The 20943-nt window shown below is 35.2% G+C and overlaps 4 protein-coding genes, 1 long non-coding RNA gene and 1 other non-coding gene across 10 annotated transcripts; 3 read left to right on the plus strand and 3 right to left on the minus strand.

Annotated features, from left to right (window-relative positions):
- Nucleotides 1-265: 265 nt before the first annotated feature.
- On the minus strand, nt 266-1776 carry LOC142549594 (uncharacterized). Its single transcript, XR_012821225.1, has 2 exons — nt 1482-1776; nt 266-923 (listed from the first exon to the last, which is right to left on the minus strand). It is a non-coding gene; the product is annotated as an uncharacterized LOC142549594 (long non-coding RNA).
- Nucleotides 1777-2176: 400 nt separating this feature from the next.
- Nucleotides 2177-2248, plus strand: TRNAE-UUC (transfer RNA glutamic acid (anticodon UUC)). The gene has a single exon. It is a non-coding gene; the product is annotated as a tRNA-Glu (tRNA).
- A 625-nt stretch (nt 2249-2873) lies between these two features.
- LOC142549596 (acidic endochitinase-like) lies at nt 2874-4020 on the plus strand. Its single transcript, XM_075658630.1, has one exon. It carries the CDS (start codon nt 3031-3033, stop codon nt 3910-3912), a length of 882 nt encoding a protein of 293 aa, XP_075514745.1. The 5' UTR covers nt 2874-3030; the 3' UTR covers nt 3913-4020.
- Nucleotides 4021-10818, minus strand: LOC142549595 (ATP-dependent DNA helicase DDM1-like). Of its 2 annotated transcripts, XM_075658627.1 has the most exons (16): nt 10686-10818; nt 10366-10443; nt 9568-9810; nt 9403-9489; nt 8859-9205; nt 8574-8763; nt 8283-8458; nt 7530-7599; nt 7255-7444; nt 6833-6931; nt 6653-6747; nt 6453-6572; nt 5699-5818; nt 5110-5208; nt 4895-5005; nt 4021-4568 (listed from the first exon to the last, which is right to left on the minus strand). In XM_075658627.1, the coding sequence occupies exons 2-16, from the start codon at nt 10429-10431 to the stop codon at nt 4329-4331; spliced, it is 2253 nt and encodes a 750-aa protein (XP_075514742.1). In that variant the 5' UTR covers nt 10432-10443; nt 10686-10818; the 3' UTR covers nt 4021-4328. The 2 variants fall into 2 exon arrangements, with proteins under 2 accessions (XP_075514742.1, XP_075514743.1); XM_075658628.1 differs by lacking the exons at nt 9568-9810; nt 10366-10443; nt 10686-10818 and having other exon boundaries at nt 9374-9486.
- A 1074-nt stretch (nt 10819-11892) lies between these two features.
- Nucleotides 11893-16003, minus strand: LOC142549597 (F-box protein At5g07610-like). Of its 4 annotated transcripts, none has more exons than XM_075658632.1 (2): nt 15895-16003; nt 11893-13214 (listed from the first exon to the last, which is right to left on the minus strand). In XM_075658632.1, exon 2 carries the CDS (start codon nt 13180-13182, stop codon nt 12106-12108), a length of 1077 nt encoding a protein of 358 aa, XP_075514747.1. In that variant the 5' UTR covers nt 13183-13214; nt 15895-16003; the 3' UTR covers nt 11893-12105. The 4 variants fall into 4 exon arrangements, with proteins under 4 accessions (XP_075514747.1, XP_075514749.1, XP_075514748.1 ...); XM_075658634.1 differs by lacking the exon at nt 15895-16003 and adding an exon at nt 15699-15886; XM_075658633.1 differs by lacking the exon at nt 15895-16003 and adding an exon at nt 14230-15645.
- Nucleotides 16004-17736: 1733 nt separating this feature from the next.
- On the plus strand, nt 17737-20689 carry LOC142549598 (uncharacterized). The gene is made up of 2 exons (XM_075658635.1): nt 17737-19491; nt 19572-20689. Exons 1-2 carry the CDS (start codon nt 18768-18770, stop codon nt 20618-20620), a joined length of 1773 nt encoding a protein of 590 aa, XP_075514750.1. The 5' UTR covers nt 17737-18767; the 3' UTR covers nt 20621-20689.
- Nucleotides 20690-20943: the final 254 nt, after the last annotated feature.

Consider the following 20943-nt stretch of genomic DNA (forward strand, 5'->3'; position numbering starts at 1 on the left):
ATTTACGTTAAGAGTAAAAAAAAAGGAAAGTACACGGCCTATCAAAGAAAACAATATATCAACCCATCTGTACGTGAAAAATTCAACTCATTAGAATTGATACCAAATATCTAATGAAAAGATTACATATAGAAATCACATAATCTAAATGGAAACTACATCAATAATATTAGAAGTTGGACACCAGCGAGAAACTAACTAGTTTTTTCAGGACAGGAAATTGAACATATTTGCTCTTGTATAGCCCCAGTTTCAGTTAAACATGGGAATACAACATAGTTTTTCTGTTTCTGCAGAATCCAAAGGCTCTTGTTTGCCATATCAGATGCTTGGTATTTCCCTAGGTTCATGTTGAGTTCATCTGGAGTAAAAAAGTTCCTGATTCGGTCATTATTTACAACCAGGAGATGGTGAAACTATGAAGAAGTCGATTGGGGGGTAGTTATTCTTACTATTGGAAACGAGTACAAGAGAGTTTCTAATCACTTGAGCGAGAAAATGTTGGTCGTGGTGTGCAAGCTTGTTGTGTGTGTCGTTCCTGCAACTCTAGATTTCTCTGGTATAAATTCAAAGAGAAAAGGGTCGGGAAGAGCCCTACCGATATTAGCATTCAGTAAATCAATAATAATGAGCTTGCAGAACGGGCTTCCCTAGAAGTGAAACCTCTGTTATCTGCAGGTAAATAAGAGTAAGATTGCCCAGCAATAGTTGAGAACGTTCACATGGATAAAGGTAGCAACAATCTTCTATCCCTTTTTCTTGCAAGCGACTGCCGAGAAATTCTCAAACGTAGAGGAATAAGGATGTCAAGGCACATGATGACGAAGGAAATCCAGTAATATTTCAAGCAGAGGGTACTATACGATGAAACTAGAAGTACGATAAAAAGCACTGCCCAAAATATAGACACCACAATATCAGTCCTGAGAAAGTGAAAAAACAACATGGTAAAATAACTGAAGAAACCTTTGACGGGATTACAAACTAAATGGAAACAAGGAAAGCAGGGAGTAAATATAAAGGATAAATATGGAAAAGTGTGAGTATCTTTACTCGGTTACAGAGCTTGTAATATTACTGAAACATTGTCCACCATTAACTGAAAAAAAGTAATACAGATGTTTCAAAAGTGAAAGACAGACCAAAATTGAACACCGTCCAGACAGGCATATTGACAAATTAGGATTATTATGCACGAGAAATTGCATACTGTTCTAGCTCCCAATCATTGTTTCTTTTAATAACAGCAGTGATCAATATAGTTCAAAGCCATGCATACAGTCAATTCAAGATTCCCAAACTTGCATCTTTTCGCATATAGTCATGAATATAAGTTTAATCCAGGAATTTACCAAAATTTCCAGTCATTAATCACCAAAAAACCTCTGGGATAAAATTCTACTGTATGAACGAAAATAGAACATAACACAACATAATCACCAATTTATGAAACACAAGAAATAGCAAAATAATGAAATAACCTGGTGGAGAGAATGGGTTTGGGAGAGAATAAAGTGAGGGCCGGCCACTTGTGCTGGGATCGGATCTGGTAAACTCTCAGTTGCTCCACGAGCTTCGACCGAGTTATCATTGAGTTGCTCCACCGAATCCTGCCCTATATCAGAACTCAATCGAACTGAATTGAAGCAGATTCCGCAGGAGAATCGTCAATCGGCTCGAGTTTTGCTGCGGAATCGATAATTTTTCGAGTCGAATTTGATGTTTGCCGATTGATTTACTGGGGTTTTGAGTAACCATGCTGTTCGCTAAAAACGTACATTTGAAGCGAAGGCAAGGTATTATTTTACGATATATATTATATTATTTTATTAAATTTGAGATATTTAAAGTAAATAGTTTTGATGTCATGATTTATTTTAATAATTATATAAATTAATAAAATGTTAAAATTTTAATGTAATTTATACGTGGTTTAGTGGATAGGGTAATTGTTTTTTGAGATTTAGGTTATATGTTCAATTCTCACTTTATTTTTCAATTTAATTTTTAATTTATGTATCAAAATCACAATGTAGTCACTCATTATTTCTTATAATTAGATTTTGATTCTCGTTTAAATATAAATCATATGAATTATATAAAATATTACGTAAGTGCGTTGGTGCACTAGTATATATAGATATATAAAATACTAAGCCTGAAAAGGTTACCACGATCCATTGTCGTCCAGCGGTTAGGATATCTGGCTTTCACCCAGGAGACCCGGGTTCGATTCCCGGCAATGGAACTATTTTTGGGATTCAAACAAAAATGACAACTGGACAATTCTTGTTAATTAATTACAAAGAAATTATCACGAGACGAATGTTTTGTATCAAAATAATCTAAATGCTCCTCTAGGGTGAGTTCTAACAAATTTATTCGAGTTCATTACGCAGATTATCACTCGAAAGTAAATATTTGAAATGTTCAAAATATATCTATTTAACAGATAATTATATAGTATTATTTTATTAAAAATCGCTAATTTCTCACACAATAATTTTCGATCAAGTTTGACTTAAAAATCAAAATTCGAATACGAATCAACTATTTTTCAAACCGCTTCCATTTGTTCACACCCCTGTCCTCATCTCCCTCTTGATACATAATAATAACTAAGAATAGTTTGATTTGATATTTATTCAACATATTTTTTTCTTCAAAATTTGATATTTAAAAGTTCATTTCAAAATTAATCTTGAAATAATCTTCAATTAAATACTCACGAACTTGATATGAGTAGTAATTTGTAAATTTAGTAATATCTTATATGCATTAGAGTTTTTTTATGACATATTTTGTGTCGATAGTATTTAGCCTCAATGTACCAGCATGCATATAAATCGAACCAGGAGTCGCAAAATTCGGCGGCAGTGGCAGCCCACGTACGCTAAACAAGATACTACGCAGCTCTATTCTTGAATTCTGCGGTAGCACTTGTGCGGGTAGGACCACCACCTTCTATATAAACCGGAAAGCTCCCAAAGGTTTTACACACAAAAACAACCACCAAATCAAGAACTTGCGATGGCACCAGCTCCACTGGCTGCAATCACATTATTCCTCTCAATTTGCCTCGTTCTGTCACATTCCCAAGCCGGAAAAATCGCGATCTATTGGGGTCAGAATGGAAATGAAGGCTCATTAGCAGAAACCTGTGCCACCGGAAACTATCAGTTCGTGAACATAGCTTTTCTCCCTACATTTGGCAATGGCCAGGCACCTATGATCAATCTTGCAGGCCATTGTGATCCTTACACAAATGGCTGCACTGGTTTAAGTTCTGAAATCAAGTCCTGTCAGGCGAAAGGCATAAAAGTCATGCTCTCAATCGGAGGAGGGGCCGGAAGTTATTACCTCTCCTCTGCCGCTGATGCCAGACAAGTTGCAACTTATCTTTGGAACAATTTTTTGGGTGGAACATCATCCTCGCGGCCATTAGGTGATGCAGTTTTGGATGGAGTCGACTTTGACATTGAGGGAGGAACAAACCTGTACTGGGATGATTTAGCCCGATACCTTTCTAACTACGGCAAGAGGGGGAAGAAAGTGTACCTTACTGCAGCACCACAGTGCCCGTTCCCTGATTACTACGTTGGGAATGCACTTCAGACAGGACTTTTCGACTATGTTTGGGTGCAATTCTACAATAATCCTCCTTGCCAATACTCTTCTGGAACCACGAGCTTTGAAGAAGCGTGGAAGGATTGGAACTCGATCCCAGCAGGAAAGATATTTCTTGGATTACCAGCATCTCCAGATGCTGCTGGCACAGGATTTGTTCCTGCAGGAGAACTTACTTCACAAGTGCTTCCTGCTATTAAAGGTTCTGCAAAATATGGAGGTGTGATGCTATGGGATAGATATCATGATTCAGGGTACAGTTCTTCCATCAAGAATGACGTTTGATCCATCTTTCATGGAGATTGTTAATTGAGTTTTTGTCATGTAAAAATTACGTGTTTAACCATGTCTACGTATGTTTGTGTTTCGTGCTTGTTAATATAAACGTTTGAATTGTTGACAGTAAATGCTTTTAGCTTCTTTCCAGCACATCATCTGGACAATATGTTCAGAAACAATAAGAATCCCAAGGGCATTTCCATTGATGTTAAGGAATTTCACCAATTTATCCAAAGATGTTTATCCTACCAAGTACCAACAGCCTTCAACCGACCACGAACTTTACAACACTCATCATCAATTAGAGAATTCATTTCCTCTCAAAATACTGACAAAAAGGAGAGGAAACTTGAGCATACATAAAGACTGGCTAGAATGTTCTGTGTTCCTTCAAGAACAAAAGGTATCAGCATGTTATCTCATTAACTGCTTAGGTTGGCAAGCACGCCTCCAGTTGCAGTTGGGATTACCACCTCCCAACCAGGTCCCTTGAGAGGAATAACAGCTGATTTGGATGTAGATTTCTCATCCTCTTCCGATGATTTCATAACCAGATCACTGCGATCCAGAACTCTTTCAAGGTCTTCATCACTAATATCAGTCTGAATCCATCTGTCTTTTTCATCTTCATCATCACGAAGGATTGCTAGCAACTCCTCTTCCTAGAAAAAAAACATCAATTAATCCACTTCCAAAAGTAAAATGAATGGCTGAGCTATATGAACCTTGATAGAAATAATTTTTTTATTCCAAACAAGAACATAAAAGAGAACTTCTACAACCATTCAACTGTGAGAAGACAATTTAAAATGTTCAAAGAACCCGAAATAGAGCTAAATCAAGTACCGTGGAAAGACAACAATAACAAGCTTACTATCTTCAGCGAACAATAGAAAACAAAAACAAAGAGATTTCAGAACAGTTATGCACAACAAAAACTTTGGAAGCACAAAAAATAACACACAAGATGAGGAAATAGCTCACAGACCGTCATTGTGTCTATTCCATCAGCCTTGGATCTTTCTTGCTGAAACTGTCCCTTCCCAAGCACCACATGTTCAAGCTTCAACTTGCTAAAAGCTCTTCTCAGAATTCGACCCTAAGAGTATAGGGTGGCAATTTCTTCGCATTTAATAAACTATAAGCATGAAATAACTGAAACATACAGCAGGAAAAGAGAGAAGAATGCCGCTTATTAGGCACCTCCACGGATTGAGCAGTAGACAGTCTGTAAACATGAACAGGTTTTGTTTGACCTATTCGGTGGCATCGGTCCATAGCCTGTAAATCCATCTGAGGATTCTGGAAAACAAAAGCAATTAAATCTTCAGAATATTCTAATTAAAGAAGAGAGAAAAAATACAAAGATAAGAATGAAAGAAAAAGCCCAGTTGTTTGGGCTCTCAATCAAAGCCCCTCCAAACTTAACTCAAAAATTAATTAATCTACACATTTAAAAAAAGCACTCAAAAAAATTCAAAATCATCAATCAAACTATCAGATCAACAAAAAATATATTTACTACACCATCAAGCATTTCTCTCTACATTTCAGAGAATCATTATTTTACTTTATCCTTCTCTCTCGCCATCACAAATATCACTTTTTAAACATCGCATTTCAAAAAATACTTTTATTTTTATATAATTCTTTAGTTGAATTGATCAAACCCAGCCAAATCATAGCACTGCCAGTCCAAATAAAACAGCACTTTAGTGGTTGTGGGTACATGTGCACGCATGTGTGTGTGTGTGTGTGTGTGAGAGAGAGAGTGAGTGGTTGAAGGAAGTACCCAATCACTATCATATAGAATGCAGGTATCAGCAGCAGTGAGATTAATACCCAGCCCACCAGCACGAGTGCTAAGGAGAAAGATTTTACAATCGCTGTTGACATCGTTGAATTCATTTATCTGTTTAGATTCAATGAGTAGTTGACAGGTCAAATCAATTCACATATATGGGAATCAGCCGCCAGCAAACATGGAGCACGAGAGCATTGAGAACAAGGTTCTCATTTTAATTAACAGTGATCATCATTAAAGTTTGGAATGTTGGACTAGTACTTAATATAGAAATCCATGGAAGCATCACCAGAAAATAATGAAATTCAATCGAAAGTATGAGGTAAAGATTATGCAACTCTTGCAACTAGTACAATAGCAAGGAATAACAAGTGACATGGTAGTTGAGAAACAAATAACCAATCATAACTTCGTATTCTCAAAACAAACGGAGTAAAAGTCAGAGAGTTAGGTGCAACTTGTGAAGTCGAAGTCAGAGCAGAAAAACCATTCAAAAACATCAACAAAAGACAGTGTTCTCAAATTATGGCTACCGCGAACAATACTAAACGGGTGTGAAATTATATAACTACATATATGAAATGATAACCCATGCAAAGAGATGACACCAGAAATTCAGAAATTCTTCAGACCAACGGAAGAAATTGCAAGAACAAAGAGAAATATGAGGATAGACCGAAGCAAATAAAAGAGAAATACGAGGATAGACTCAAGCAAATAAATATAGATAAAACAGCCATACCTGTCTTCTTCGCTCTGCCAATCTAACACTGCCATCAATTCTGCACACCTCTAATCCTTTTTCACTAAAATAGTAGTCCATTATATCCAAAATCTTGGTCCATTGAGAAAATATCAAAACCTGCTTCATCAATTTGAAGATAATAAAATAATAAAGCAATAATAGCACATCTTCATACAACGGAACAAGTTCTACCGTACTTTGTGATTGCGAGCAAGCAGCTTAGCCAATAATCTGTCCAATAAGTGAAATTTGCCACTCTGCTCAACTATCTGTTGCACTGGAGGATAAAAGCCTGACAGAAAATATAGGAGATTGAAAGGTTATGGAGGACTTTTAATTACTCGCATTAAATCAACTTTAATGGGCTGCTCAATTACCAGAACTATCAAACGAAGACTCCAAAAGGTCAGGGTGGTTGCAATTCTTCCTAAGTTGAACCATCAAATTATTTAGCCTCCCTTTCATGCCATTATGAGCTGCATGTACAGAAAATCAGTTCGGGATCATCATCACACACACTTTGACAAAAACAATGTAATCATGAACTGAGATTTTTGCAAGCAAAGGGTGTTGAATTGAGTGTTGGGCAAAAAAGATTTTGCATTCGAATAGATCCAAGTAAACAGAAAGATTTTCCATACGAATAGATCCAAGTAAACAGACCAAGAGAGAAACATAAAATTGCTACTTTGTTCCAAGTTTTTGGTTCTTTTGAGGAGAATCACCATTCAAAAATGGTCGCTAAAAAATTCAGGAAAAAATTTCTGCATATGAATTTTAATAGCAAAGAAGTCAACACCGGTATCTGTTCTCTCTCTGAGGTGACTTTCCAAAGTCCGATTGACAAGATGATCCTGGAAGTTCTTCTGATGCTCAGTCAGTGTGGCATAAAGGATAATCTCTTTTTTCAGAGGAAGCATATGTTCAACGTCGGCTTTCATTCTGCGTAAAAGGAAAGGACGCAAAATAGCATGGAGTTTTGCTACCACCTGCCCATTTAAACCAAATTAAAATGACATTAGTATTCATATACTTGGTCTCCTGTTCAAGTAATATCAATCATCTTAAACGGACCTGTGCCCTTCGTTTCTCTTCCAATTGCTCCTTGTCCTCTTCATTGTTGCACTTTCCTGAAAAATCGAACCTGAAAATATTCACATCACAAACCAAATAATCAGAATACAAACACTTCAGCCATTATCCATACAATAAAGAGGCCGCTTAATGGACTACCTCAATAATGGTAAACTATGTAAACAACAATCAGGGGTTAAAAGGTGTTTAATTGAAATTGAGACTAGTGGCAGCTTGACAGATATTATTACCCTTCCAACTTTCACCCACATAAATTTTTAGTTTCTGGGAACACCAATTGTGGAATCTTGTTTCTTCAACTCAACGACAACAACAGTAATAATAAAAAATATATATAAATACTTCACCACATATTAATTTCTCATAGAGAGCATCAGGCTCTTCTGAAAATAATAACCAGATTAAACCATCTCAGGCGTATGTACGCCAAATTGGAAACTTGTCTATGCTAGATCACAGGGGAAAACTTTACGTAAATGTAGGTATATCTTGAGAACATCACAATCTAAAAATGTACCAAATTTCAAATACACTAAGTAACTAATCACTTACAAGTGGATGCCATGACCTAAAAATGTAAAGTATAACGTAGCATATGATACAAAACAGTGCCTCTAGCATTATATTATATGAAATGCTTGCAAAAAGGAAATAAAGAACTGACTTGCAACAGTTGAACAATTATATCACAATGAAGAATACAAATATAATTATGATATAGAAAGTAATTACCAAGATTCAAACTCTTCGTGAGATGAAAAAATATCTGGGAGGATGAAATTTAGCAGGGACCACAGCTCAGCCAAGTTATTTTGCAGAGGTGTTCCAGTCAATAGAAGCTTATTCTCAACAGATACTTGTTTTAGTTCCTTCACCAATTTACACTTTGAGTTCTTCAACCTGTGCCCCTTCAAAAAAATCAGATCTTGCGAAATAAACACCAATAGACACATAAATATCTCTTTAAATTCAGGCAGCTTTCAAATTTCAGGATGAACAACTCATTGTATCAGTTAGATATACCTCATCAACAACGAGGTATTTCCAGCCGTAATGCCTCAAATGTCTTCTTGCATCACTTAGAGCGACTTCGTAAGAAGTAATGATAATAGGGAAATTGGGACCTATTGTCCTAGGCATGTACTTTCTAACAATTTCAGCCCTTTCTTTCTTATCACCATGGTAAATTATTGCATCCAGAGAGGGCGCAAACCTAATCAATTGGATGAAGTAACCAATATCGATCATGCAAGCTGAAAAAGAGAACGTACTGAGGCATCTCCAGAGGCAGAAATAACAGTCAAGTACCTTCCGATTTCACTCAACCAATTAGAGAGAGTGGAGAGAGGAGCAATAATCAAATAAGGTCCATGTAATCCATTTCCTTTGAGGTGTGCAAGAAAGGAAATAGTCTGAATTGTTTTCCCGAGTCCCATCTGATCAGCGAGGATCCCGTTTAGTCCATTTTGCCACAAAGAGATCATCCACTTCAAACCTTTAATTTGATAAGACTTTAACTTTCCACCAGTCAACAGAGGTACCAGTTTGGCTTGCTCTTTTTCAGCTCTTTCTTCATCTGTGAGGGTCAAATCTTCAGCAGAACCATCATCTTTAGATCTTGTAAGCATGGCTGCAACAGCTCTTTTTGCCTTCCTCTATGGATGCACGATATTATTAGGTGAAATGGAGCAAAATAATTAAAATAAAACAACATAAGACACATAATGAATCTCAGATCAATACAGTATAAACCAGTAAAACAAGATCATGAATTGGCTGCAGAACTTCAACAGGACAGCACTAAATTTAAAATTCTTGAAAACCTGAAGGACGAGGTGAAAAAATATGTTACATTTCCATAGCTTGAACCAGCCTTTCTCTTGGAACCACAGATTCTCTCAACTTCCGAAGCAGTTTCGCCATCGTCCTCTGACCCATCCTAGCATATCGAAAAACCAATTAGATTAAGTGACCATTTAACATAATTTAAATTCAAAGATTCTGGAAATAATGAAACCTTTGTAATGTCATTCATTTTTTCCAGTAGAAACTCCGAGTAAAGTTGTGTCTGAGTTAAAAGCTCATCCAGTTTAGTGAATTGGGTTTCGTTTAACTGAGGTTCTTTTTTAGGCTCATTTGTCATTAGCCCTTCTTCTTTTAGCCGCTCTTCCTTTAACTTCTCTTCCACCTCTTCCATGGCATTTAAAAGAAGAGAAGAATCTTCTACGTTCACTTTATCGGCAAGGTTATCCTTGCAGTCCTTCAGTTCGTAATAGTATTAAGAATCAGTGAAGTAAGAAGAATGTTAATAAAGTCAAGAAAGAATAGGACGACTACATCTACAAAATTTACGTGTTCCATTGAACGAACAAGAACCTAATGCATTGGAAACTCAAGTACACAATAACCATGCAACTCAAGTACACAATACCCATAACAAAATGGTATCAAGTTAGCAAAGTAGACCAGATAATTCGTAAAAAAGACCTCAAGGATCAACATTCACCCAGGAATAAAAACATGGTCATTAAATAAAACAATGTCTTTTTCCAGTATTTTTATTATTTTCTCAACATTCCTACTTCTCAGAGATAGGTCAAAAAAGAAAAATAGGTACTTCTCAATGAAAACAAACGCCCATAAAAAAACTTCACTTTAAAAAGTGAAGATACCCTTTTAGCTGTAATTGGTACTCCAATCACAGATATTCCCTTCCAAAAAAAAAGAGAAAAAAGAAGCTAGTAGAGCTAAAAAACAAAGGGAACACAAGTACAGTAACAGAAAGGGAAAATCGAAATAAAGTAAATGATCGTACCTCTTCGTCAAGAACAGAAGTCGGGGAATCTGCCATTGGCTCACTCTTTGCTCCGTTCTCAGCCATTAAACTCAAACCCTACGCCATAAAAATAATTCAAATAATCGATATACCTATAAACGGAAAGCGAACAATTAACCAGAAGCTCTCATTGGCATTAACAGCAAGTAAATGACGAAACAAAAACATAAACATACAAAGAATCTCACAAAAATGACAAGATAATAAGCCAAATTTCATAAATCATGCACAAACAACGAAATAATTCCTAAAAACAAACATAATGGATAATCACAAAGAAATAGGTTCAGATCACACACCCAAAAAAATGAAGAGCCGCGAGTTCCTTTAGAATTTCTCTGCTTCGTTCTCTCTAATGGAAGCAACAGGGGACTGAAAATTAATGAAAGTGGAGATTTTGAAAGATTTTTATTTATTGCTTCAATAAATGGATTATTTTAATTTGATGTGATGGTTTTAGGCTTTGGGCGGGAACTCAAATGTTCATGTTTGCCCCCAGAGTTCGGGGTTATTTCATCAAAGTACCTAGCTAGCGACTTTTCAGATTAATAATAATAAATAAATCGTGTTGTTTAAAGAAATGTTTAATGGTAATTTCTTCTCCTAGAAACAATATTATCAGATTTAAAGACAATCAAAATTAAAAACTTTATTTATTTTTTTGAGAAAGAAACTTTATATTAGAATTTTAAAAACTTTCTCTTATTTCTATAACAATTTTAATAATCTATTAGAATAATTATTTAAACGTGATAGATAACTTTTGTTTTTTAAGTTTATGATTTCTTATAATAATTTTAACGATCTACAGAACAATTATTTAAATAAAGAGTAGGTCTTTTGTGAGACGATCTCACGAATCTTTATCTTTGAAACGGGTCAATCATAACGATATTCACAATAAAAAATAATGTTCTTAGCATAAAAATTAATATTTTTTCTTGGGTGATCCAAACAAGAGATCCGTCTCACAAAATACGACATGTGAGACCGTTTCACACAAGTTTTTGCATTAAATATATTAGTTTTTATTATTTTTAAATTTATGTTTTTTTAAAATTAAAATTATATTACGAGTGACATAATTATTTATTTAATTTATTTAAAAATTAAAAATTATAGATAAAGATAACAAAATATTTTAATAATTGCAAAAAGCAGATGATATATGATAGTAATATAATTAATTTACTAAAATATATTTTATGATTTTTTATGAGGAAGATAATTGATTTTGTAATTTGATAAAGATATTTTTTATATTTTGAAAATTACATCGATGACCCAAAAAAATATTTAATAAGGCCCCCCTCCCCCTCATATTTTACAAGAATTAGTATACACATGCAGATTTACTTATTAAAAACAAAAAGTATACATACAGAGAGAGGATAGAAAATCAAATTACAAACAAAGTGTTCGATTTGACAAGAAAACATTTGCTGTGGTGCGCTATCAAATCCATACCATTAAAAACAAGACATCCAAAGTCCTGCACACTCCCACTTGAAGTCAAGATAGAATTTAAAAACTACGGATGTTAAATTTTCATAAACAACAACGTTCCGTCGAGAAAGCTCGACTATAGTAAAATAGCAAAATAAAGAAGGGCTACATAACCAGATTGAGAATCCCAGAGTGGTATTTACCTGATATCCCTCAAACAAGAGAACTGCTCTACTTCGATTTCTGGGACGGAACGAGTTGGCCACAATTCGATTAAAGGGACGCAAAGCTATTCACGTAAGGCAAAGATATCATGTCTCTATGATGATCAGATACCTTACCCATGGCTTTTAATTCTTTTATCCGCCAGTCGTAAGAAAACAGTTCTCCTCCATTTCTAATCACCAGCAAATTGCTTCGAGCAAAGATTATACTCTGGTCGAAATTCCCACTGAACAGTCCCTTATCAAGTATAACTTTTTCTGTCTCTTTCCACATACGGGACCGGCTAGACATTTCCATGGTATTAGAGTAAGCGTTGTTCAGCACGTTCGTGATCACCTTGTGGGAATTGATACTAACCACGCAGAGCTTTCCATCAATTGTTCCCAGAATCCCGTGCATGAAATTATTGAGAAACTGCGATCTATCTTTTGTCACATCAAAACAAAGGAGACCTCTACCTTTCCAGTAAACAACACCATTAGCATATACCCCGGATCTTGGGTCGATATGCACAGCAGCAAAACAAATTTCCCCGGAAATCTTCCATGATCCTTCTTTGGAAGAATATACCTCAAACTCAGTGGCATCATTAAAGTCAGTAGAAGGAAAGGCACAAACAAGCTTGTAATCAGCCTCAAAGTTAAGAAGGGACGGTTCGTATACAAGTACAATAGCTGGATGATGCCCATGATCAGCGTTTGGCTTTGGGAGCTTCATCCACTGCTGTGTGACAGGATTGCAAATGTAGTACGGTTTATCCCCAGCGAAACCCTGGCAACAGAGCAGTCCGTTGGATGAGGACCTGATGTCAACTGGTTCGGGCAAAAATCTTAGCAACGGATCTGGCACACCACAGGATATTGGGTCTGCAGAAATAAATGTTGGTGGTCCTCCAGGTATCTGATAAAAGCAACCTGAAACGTCACGACATGAAAGCGACTGGTTGTGGGCAAAGAATGGAGTCGATATCTGAAGTTTCCAGTCCCTACAAACACACTGGAACCTTAAAAGTGATTTGGCCGGAAGAAATGGAAGAGCATTTTCTCGTATAATGCCCTTGAGATCCATGTACAACTTACTGTTCCTCGTCCCCAAAAAATTTCCAGGTCTCTTTCCACGATCCATCCGTGGAAATCAATTAGTCAATCTGCTTAATACTGCAAAAAGATAGCAAGTTTTCTCGTCATGGCCAAAGACATAGTTTATAATCGCATTATGACAGTAAAAGAGAACAAGTCCTAAGTCCATCCTAGCACTTATGTAACATCTGTATGTGTGAGGATGTCTGCCGCCCTGCTCCCGCAGACCAAACAAGGTCAAGTTCTAAAATTCAACAAATAAACTTAAGATTTTAAAATCTTGTTAACAAGTTGAAGACTCAATTAAAACATTAGTTTCGAACCTATCAACGTAAATCTTACAATTAAATGATGAAATTTAACAAAGTTCCTCAAAACTCAATATCGAACAAAAAAATAACCGATTCTGAAAATCCAAATTAGAAGAATAACATAAGCTCCATCACTGAAATCCCTAACATTAAACAACACTGGATTCACACCCTCTGCCAGCCCCAAAAAGGTATGTTCCCTTTGACATCAGCCTGTTCAACTAGAAAAACATACTGGAATGAGACTTCTAACTTGCCTAAAACTGCAGCTCTGCACTGGATTCTAATTTTTCAAGCCTAATTTTGTTCTTCACCTTCTAACAAAATCAGATAAAAAAAATTGAAGGGAAGAGAGTAGAAAACATGTAAGGCTCGGATTGCCTCACCAAAAATGCATATATTTTGAAAGAAAATCTTCTCTAAAATACTAAATAAAGAATTCCATCATCACCATCCTTGACTATCTCCTTCACATATCATCGCATTCATCTCTTTCATTTAGATCATTACTTGGAAACCAAATAATTCAGCACACTCCAAACATTCCGACCATAAATTGACCTCAAGGGTAACAACAAAAGTTGTAAACTTGAATTCTCGGACATTCCCATTGTGGTGGTCGTAACATAAAATCTATTGTAAACTTGCAGATTCATTTTCAACATCACAATAATTCATTACCTAAAGTTAATAACCTCTTATGCTCAGAAATAGATCTAAATAATTGGTTTTTAATTTATACCTCAAGAAATAGATCTAAATAATGGGGTTCTGAGTTATACCTCAAAATCTGAAACACGTGTATTGTGATTTGCCTGAAGATAAACTGGATCAAATGGTTTTCCCCGTGTTGATTTGCAGTAGAATCCAAAGTATGTATTTACCAGGAAAGATACGGAGTTTGGGCTTTAGTAGGACGAGATATGTATTTTCCAAGACATTAAATTAGGGTAACTTTATTCCTTCACGGCCGAAGAGATCTAGAGTGAGATTTTTGTGAGGTAGTCATTTATGGACCTCAATTATGCATAATTTGGTTTAGTTTAACCTATCATAATAAACGCATTATCCTCAGGATAGATCCAACGATCACCGTTGTTTTAGAAAAAAAAAATTTGTGGGGTCAAGAATAAATCCCACATATTTGGACTAATGATGACCACTGGATGTCCAATGAACCTAACATACTCAGTATAGAATCTCATCGACCGATTCAGTGCAATTCCATTTGGGAAAAAACAGTTATTTCTTAATTTTACAATTTATGAATTAAAATCCCAATTATTATTGGTTAGATGATTGTGCCATAAATATTTTGTGTGCGATCAAGAATAAATAAATATAAAGCATAAACACACATGCACATACATTGTTTTATTAATGCAAAAATTTCTTGCCTAGTAAGCAGGGTTACGAAACATACGAGTGGAGGAATTTAAGAATTTTGAAATTGAGCATGTAAAAAGATATTTCCTAAAGACTAGAATATCGGGAAAGCTGAATCTTCTAAAATTCTGATAATATATTTTTAGAATTTTGGAAACCTGAGATTATATAACTAATTATCTTTTTCCATTATTTTTAATTTATTATTAGTAAATTAAAATGCACAAAGTATTCGCAAAATTTAAATAGTATCACAAGCCTATTACTAAAATTCACTAATGGTGTAAAGTGTATTTCATTCCATCGAGTGTGACAAGATCTTTATCACTTTTACATCAAAATTCATGTGCGTACACTTGACATTCTACGGCATTAAACATCTCTACTTTTCACAATTGACACAAAGAACAACAAATGCACTTCCTAACCATATCATATCAGTTATTCAACTTTGAGCAACAAAAAAAGCACAACATAATATAACTCATGGTTCAACACCAAATCTTCTTTTGTCTTTTCTGTGTATTGTGATTTAACTAATAAATTGCAGAAATATACAGCCAAAAGGAACACTTTAAAAGATCCGAACAGGCTTGATTGGTAAAAGTTTCCACGTCTTGACGAACAAACTGAATGGACAGTGTTTAAAAATCGCATCCTACCCAATTAACTCTTCTTTCCACTTAATTCTCCTATGTGACGAGAGGGGATGATCCCCTAAAAAGAAAACCTATATATTTACTGAAGTTGTTAAAAAAAGGTTTCTTTCCCAGCAAATTATATGAAATCGAGAAAATCAAACTAAACATAAAACAAGAACCGTTTGAACTAAAAGTAGCGCCGTTTTTTAACTACAAAACCCTACCGCCGCAATAATTCAAACGAAAAACCAAGATACTCCATAGTTCTAGCCGTGCCCAAAATATAACAAGAAAAGCACACAAAAGTTGCATTATGAAATCGATTGAAACACGTAAATCGTTTTCCAAACATATCATCAATGAACAACGCGAAAGTTCACTGTAAAAAATGAAGCAGAGGTTCGAGAAAAAAGTCCGTACCAAGTTTGATTGCGACCGAGTCTGCGGAGCCACCAGAGTCGAGCTCCAGTTTTCAGAAGTATGGGAGTACTCTCGTTTCGTTGAATGGCCCAATAAAAGGCGGCCCTGGGCCAATTACTCTCGTTTCGTTGAATGGCCCAATAAAAGGCGGCCCTGGTTATAATTGGCCCAATCCTTTATTTTCAAATAAAGTCTTAATTATGCCTAAAAAAAGTGGTCTTAATTGGTCTAATCCTTAATTAATAGTGATCCCATCTAAATTATGTCATTGATATTTTTGTTTTGTATATATATACTTAGTACAAATGCATAGTACTGGAGGAACGGGCAACATGGCTCGACTCATCACTAGGTGAGGCTGGATATGTTCTTTATTTTGGTAAATCGAGTAATTGTCAACTCAATTTACATGTTTTATGTGGCAAAGTGGATTTGATCCGATAGGCGTAACCCATTTTGACCGCTCTATAAATACACGTGTCAAAGATACTTCTTGTACACTAGCACTTGAAGGGAGCGGTTCGGCTACCGGTTTCGTCATCTTTTTAGATACAAGAGCAAATGTAAATTTTTTATATTTCTTAATATTATGCAATTGATGAAGGTTTGTGGCTTGGAAAAGTGAAATCTCTCTTCTAGGTGCTTAAGTTATTAGACAGTAGAGGCGTCTAAGATTTCTGGTGAAATAATGAGAGGCCTTTGTTGGTAGCCGAACCACCCCCTTCAAGTGCTAGTGTACAATAAGTAACTTTCGGTAGTGAATAAGATGCGTTTAAATTATAAATATTTTTTATATGAATATGATTTCCCGACTGATTAACTTCAATGATATTCGATTGATTCGGTATCATCTAAATATAAATTTGGATTCAAGTTAAATTTTTAATATATATATCATCAAATAACAATGAATTTTTTTAGAAAAAGGATGCGGATAATTAATGAAAATTTTAAAGATTTTTTTATGATTGTAGCAAAGTTATGACTGATTACGGGTTTTGGGTCTCAACTTTTGAGTCGAGGCATCTTTACCAACTTAAATGATGACGAGTTTTGGGTTTTGGTTTTCGAGTTGGAACGCACCTACCAACTTGGCGGATTACTGGCTTTTGATATCGGCATTTGGCTCGGGATACCTCTGCCAACTTGGATTCATTGAGAATTTGAACAAAAATTTATGAACTATAAGTAATTTTTTTAGCTATATTTCATAAATTAAAGGAAACTTTTACGAAAAAGTTTTGAAGGAAAACTTGACTGTTTATGTGAAGCGATATAAGTTTACGCTTGATGTTAAGGATTGAGAATTCATGAGTTATATTGAACGTTTTCCTAAAAAAGTTTACTTAAAAATATATTTTATAACCGAGTTGATGAAAAATTAAGGTTGAATGCATGTCTTCTTTTTATCATATGTTATCTTGTTATCTCAGAAACAGCTTGAGCCTCTGCGCTTACCAGTTTTCATCAATGCAAGTGAAAAGGACTGAAGTGGTGTTTGCTGGCAACAATGAACGGTCTGAGTTGGAGAGCACTTATCCGAGCCTTTTATGTTTGTCAAAAAACAAAATTTTATTTAGTTATTAGTTAAGAGGATTATTTCATGCCAAAGTTTTATTTATTCATTTTTGTCAGATTATGAGGATGCGTTGAGGTTCATTTTTGTTTAAGAAGACGTTTATTTTTATGTTATTGGAGATTGAAGTTTTCGAAATTTATTTTGTAAAAATTTATGTTTCATGAATTGTGTTTTTAGGCCTATATATATATATATATATATATATATATATATATATGGGTGAGTGACACCTCATCGGTGCTCACATAGGTGTGCAGCAAAAACTTTCATAAACTTCATTTCCTCCATGCATTCAAAAGTTTACTCGACTCAATTCAAAATTTACATTTTCGCACGAGTTTTCTAAATATATTACACATGCTGCCCGGGTTATAAAAATTTCTTACTTGTTTCCCAAAATCTAAAAGAAAGCACATGCTGTCCATGAAAAAAGAAAATAAAACGACCTGTCCGGAACATAAAATACATAGGCTGATTGTTTATATTTATTTAATTTTTTTTTTTTTGAAGAAGCATGTAAAATAACACAATCTGTCTGGAACATAAAATGCACAGGCTGCCCACAAAAGTGTAATTTATGTTTTGTGATTGGTTAAAACAGAAATATCAGAAGTTAATAATAGACATCATCTATATATGAGTTATGGTATCCGAATCGCGCGTTCTGAAGAGAAATTGAAGGATTTTCTAAAAAAAAAATACTGTGTAGATCTGGAAGATCATCACCCATTCTTAAGAAGTAAGGAATATGACTTCAGGTACGCTTTCGCTTAAGTTTTCGGTCAAATTTTTAATGACTTGACATGATGGATTACGTGGTTATATGGATTTAATAAAAAGACAATAATATGAATTGGGTACATAATGAGCTATATATAATTGTAACAAATATAATATAACAATGAAAAGATATGCACATAATTTTTGCACTGTCATAATAAAAGGAACTAATTATTTCAAAATCTTTATCCATATTTATACTACTATAGAAGACGTGTTTAAAATAATAAAGCATAAAGAACATCATTATATATATTATTAGGACTAAATTCATATTTATATAATATTTAATAGATATCAACATGCAAAGTTTCTTGCTAGTGAATAAAAAAAATCAGTAAAACTACCCAAAGGTGATTATCCAGTCAAAAAACTTCAAAACAAAACGTTAAAAGGAAGTAAAGTTTGCTTATATGATACTCTAAGAATAAAGTTGGTGGTTCAATGGCTATATATATATGCCAACACCATCTATGATTCAATCGTCAAAAAGAAATAGAAAACATAATTCATTATGGAAAGAGAGAAGGATCATTTTGCTCATGAGCATCCATTGATTTTCAACGAATCAGAGGAGCAGATTCCTCACTGCTGCAACGCATGTGGGTTGCGGGTGCTATCCAGCCACTATTACTCGTGTGCCATTCAAGATTGCAGCTTTTACCTCCACCAAGCTTGCTCACAGCTTCCCCACAAATTGCATCATTATTTCTGTAATAAATATGGTTCTGTTCGAAAACACACTATTGATTTGCTTGCAAAGCCACGTGATGATAACTGTAGGTGCGGTGATTGTGGGAAATTGTGCAAGACTTTCACCTACCATTGCACCGAATGTGAATTTGTTCTCCACCCTCTGTGTGGTTCTCCGTTGGATATCCAAATAAAACACATTAGCCACCCCCAACACCCCATGGTAGCTATGCGTAAGGAGGCTTTGCTGCTATGTGATGTTTGTGGGAGAGATCACAAGGGCTATTTCTTCACATGTCACCAATGTGATTTTTGGATTCACCAAGATTGTGCCTTGTTACCCATCTTAGTGAAAGTTGAAGAGCATCAACACCATCTCTCCCTCTTCTATTCTGCTGCAGCCTTGTTAGGCCTCTATATTACAGATTTCAAATGTCAATTATTTTGTGGAGAAATGGCATTAAAAAGGTTTGGACTTTATTATTGTTTGATTTGCAACGTTATCGCTCACGTGGATTGCACAACATCACATATGAAGGACTCGGGTAACTGAATTTACTTATATCTCGTTTCCGATTTATGAAAACAACATACATATACACATTTTTTATGACAAAAATTGCAGGTGCAGTACTTCATCTGCCGACGATGTTAGACGATACATTTCCGAGTTTGATAATGCGTACAAGAGTGAAGGAGTTGGCTATAAAGGAGAGCAATTCTAAGGACATGTTGGAAAAGTATCACGCTCATTCTTTGGTCTTGACAGATGGCAGTACTGCACAGGAATCAATCTGCAACGCATGCGTTAAGCCCATTTCACCTCCGTATTACCATTGCAGTGCTCAATCTGAATGCAATTTTCTCCTCCACAAATTTTGTGCAGATTTGCCCCTTTCTATCAAACACTCATTATTCAACGAACCAGACCCAGGCAGCCTAGCTTCTACAATATGGGATGGATTCTTTCGATTGTTTGAGTGTTATCGCTGCGGAAAGTACAACAACGGAATTGGATACACATTTAGCGGTGCGAGAGATGTTGATATTGATTGTGCCTTTTCTCCGGTAATCATCAAGCATGATTCACACGACCAACACCCGCTTATACTAATTAATTATCGTGTTCCTGACACAAATATATCATGTTGTGGTAAAATAAAAACATATGACTATACATACCATTGTAGTGTATGTAAGTTGGGCATACACATTGGTTGTGCTCGTCTTCCTAAAACAGTCACCCACAAATTCGATAAACATCCCCTCACTCTAACATATGCATCTTCTAATTCCCGACACCACTCCGATGACCACCTTTGCGAATTCTGTGAAGAATACATTGATCCCAAGTATTGGTTCTATCATTGTACCGAATGTGACCAGTCATTCCATGTTAAGTGCATTCCTTCAACAGGGGAATATTCAGGAATCAAGTTTGGTGGAACTATGAAAGTTCCTTGTCACAGTGATCATCCATTGACTTTGGTAAGGACGATGAGTGCTTGCAGTCAAACCTGTGGATATTGCCACGAAATCATCCTGGGCTTTAAAGATGGGACGGCCTTACACTGCGCAGACTGTGATTTTTGGATTCATTTGGATTGTGGATATCAATCTTCTGGTGCAAATGTTTCATCTCCCATGGAACTGAAGTGTTTATTTGTAGGTTAGAATTTACAAGTCATTTTCGATTTGTTTGATGAAATTTGTTGCGACATACTTTACTATATTTTAGATAGTAATTAAGTTTCAGATAATCTTTTATTTGTTTGAGATTTAGTTTCGTACCATGTCATTACTGTTGTCGATATCACCATGGCAAGTTTTTTTATATAGCAAACAATGAAAAAATTTGTTATTTTGGAAATCTGTAAATTTTAAATTCATGATTTCAAATTATTTGATTTGTTTGGACATACTAAATTCAAATACTTTATATATCAAGTTAGACATTTCCAATAGTTTGAAGAAATAAATCAATCTTTGATATAATT

This window comes from Primulina tabacum, chromosome 6, assembly GCF_025594145.1.
Source record: "Primulina tabacum isolate GXHZ01 chromosome 6, ASM2559414v2, whole genome shotgun sequence".
Lineage (NCBI taxonomy): Eukaryota > Viridiplantae > Streptophyta > Magnoliopsida > Lamiales > Gesneriaceae > Primulina > Primulina tabacum.

Coding starts and splice junctions, on each gene's coding strand:
- LOC142549598 (XM_075658635.1), top strand. CDS start 18,768: ATGGAAAGAGAGAAGGATCATTTTGCTCATGAGCATCCATTGATTTTC. Junction 19,492..19,571: donor ATCACATATGAAGGACTCGG/GTAACTGAATTT, acceptor CAAAAATTGCAG/GTGCAGTACTTCATCTGCCG.
- LOC142549595 (XM_075658627.1), bottom strand. CDS start 10,431: ATGGCTGAGAACGGAGCAAAGAGTGAGCCAATGGCAGATTCCCCGACT. Junction 8,459..8,573: donor AATACCTCGTTGTTGATGAG/GTATATCTAACT, acceptor ATTTTTTTGAAG/GGGCACAGGTTGAAGAACTC. Junction 5,006..5,109: donor CTACTGCTCAATCCGTGGAG/GTGCCTAATAAG, acceptor CTATACTCTTAG/GGTCGAATTCTGAGAAGAGC.
- LOC142549596 (XM_075658630.1), top strand. CDS start 3,031: ATGGCACCAGCTCCACTGGCTGCAATCACATTATTCCTCTCAATTTGC.
- LOC142549597 (XM_075658632.1), bottom strand. CDS start 13,182: ATGGATCGTGGAAAGAGACCTGGAAATTTTTTGGGGACGAGGAACAGT.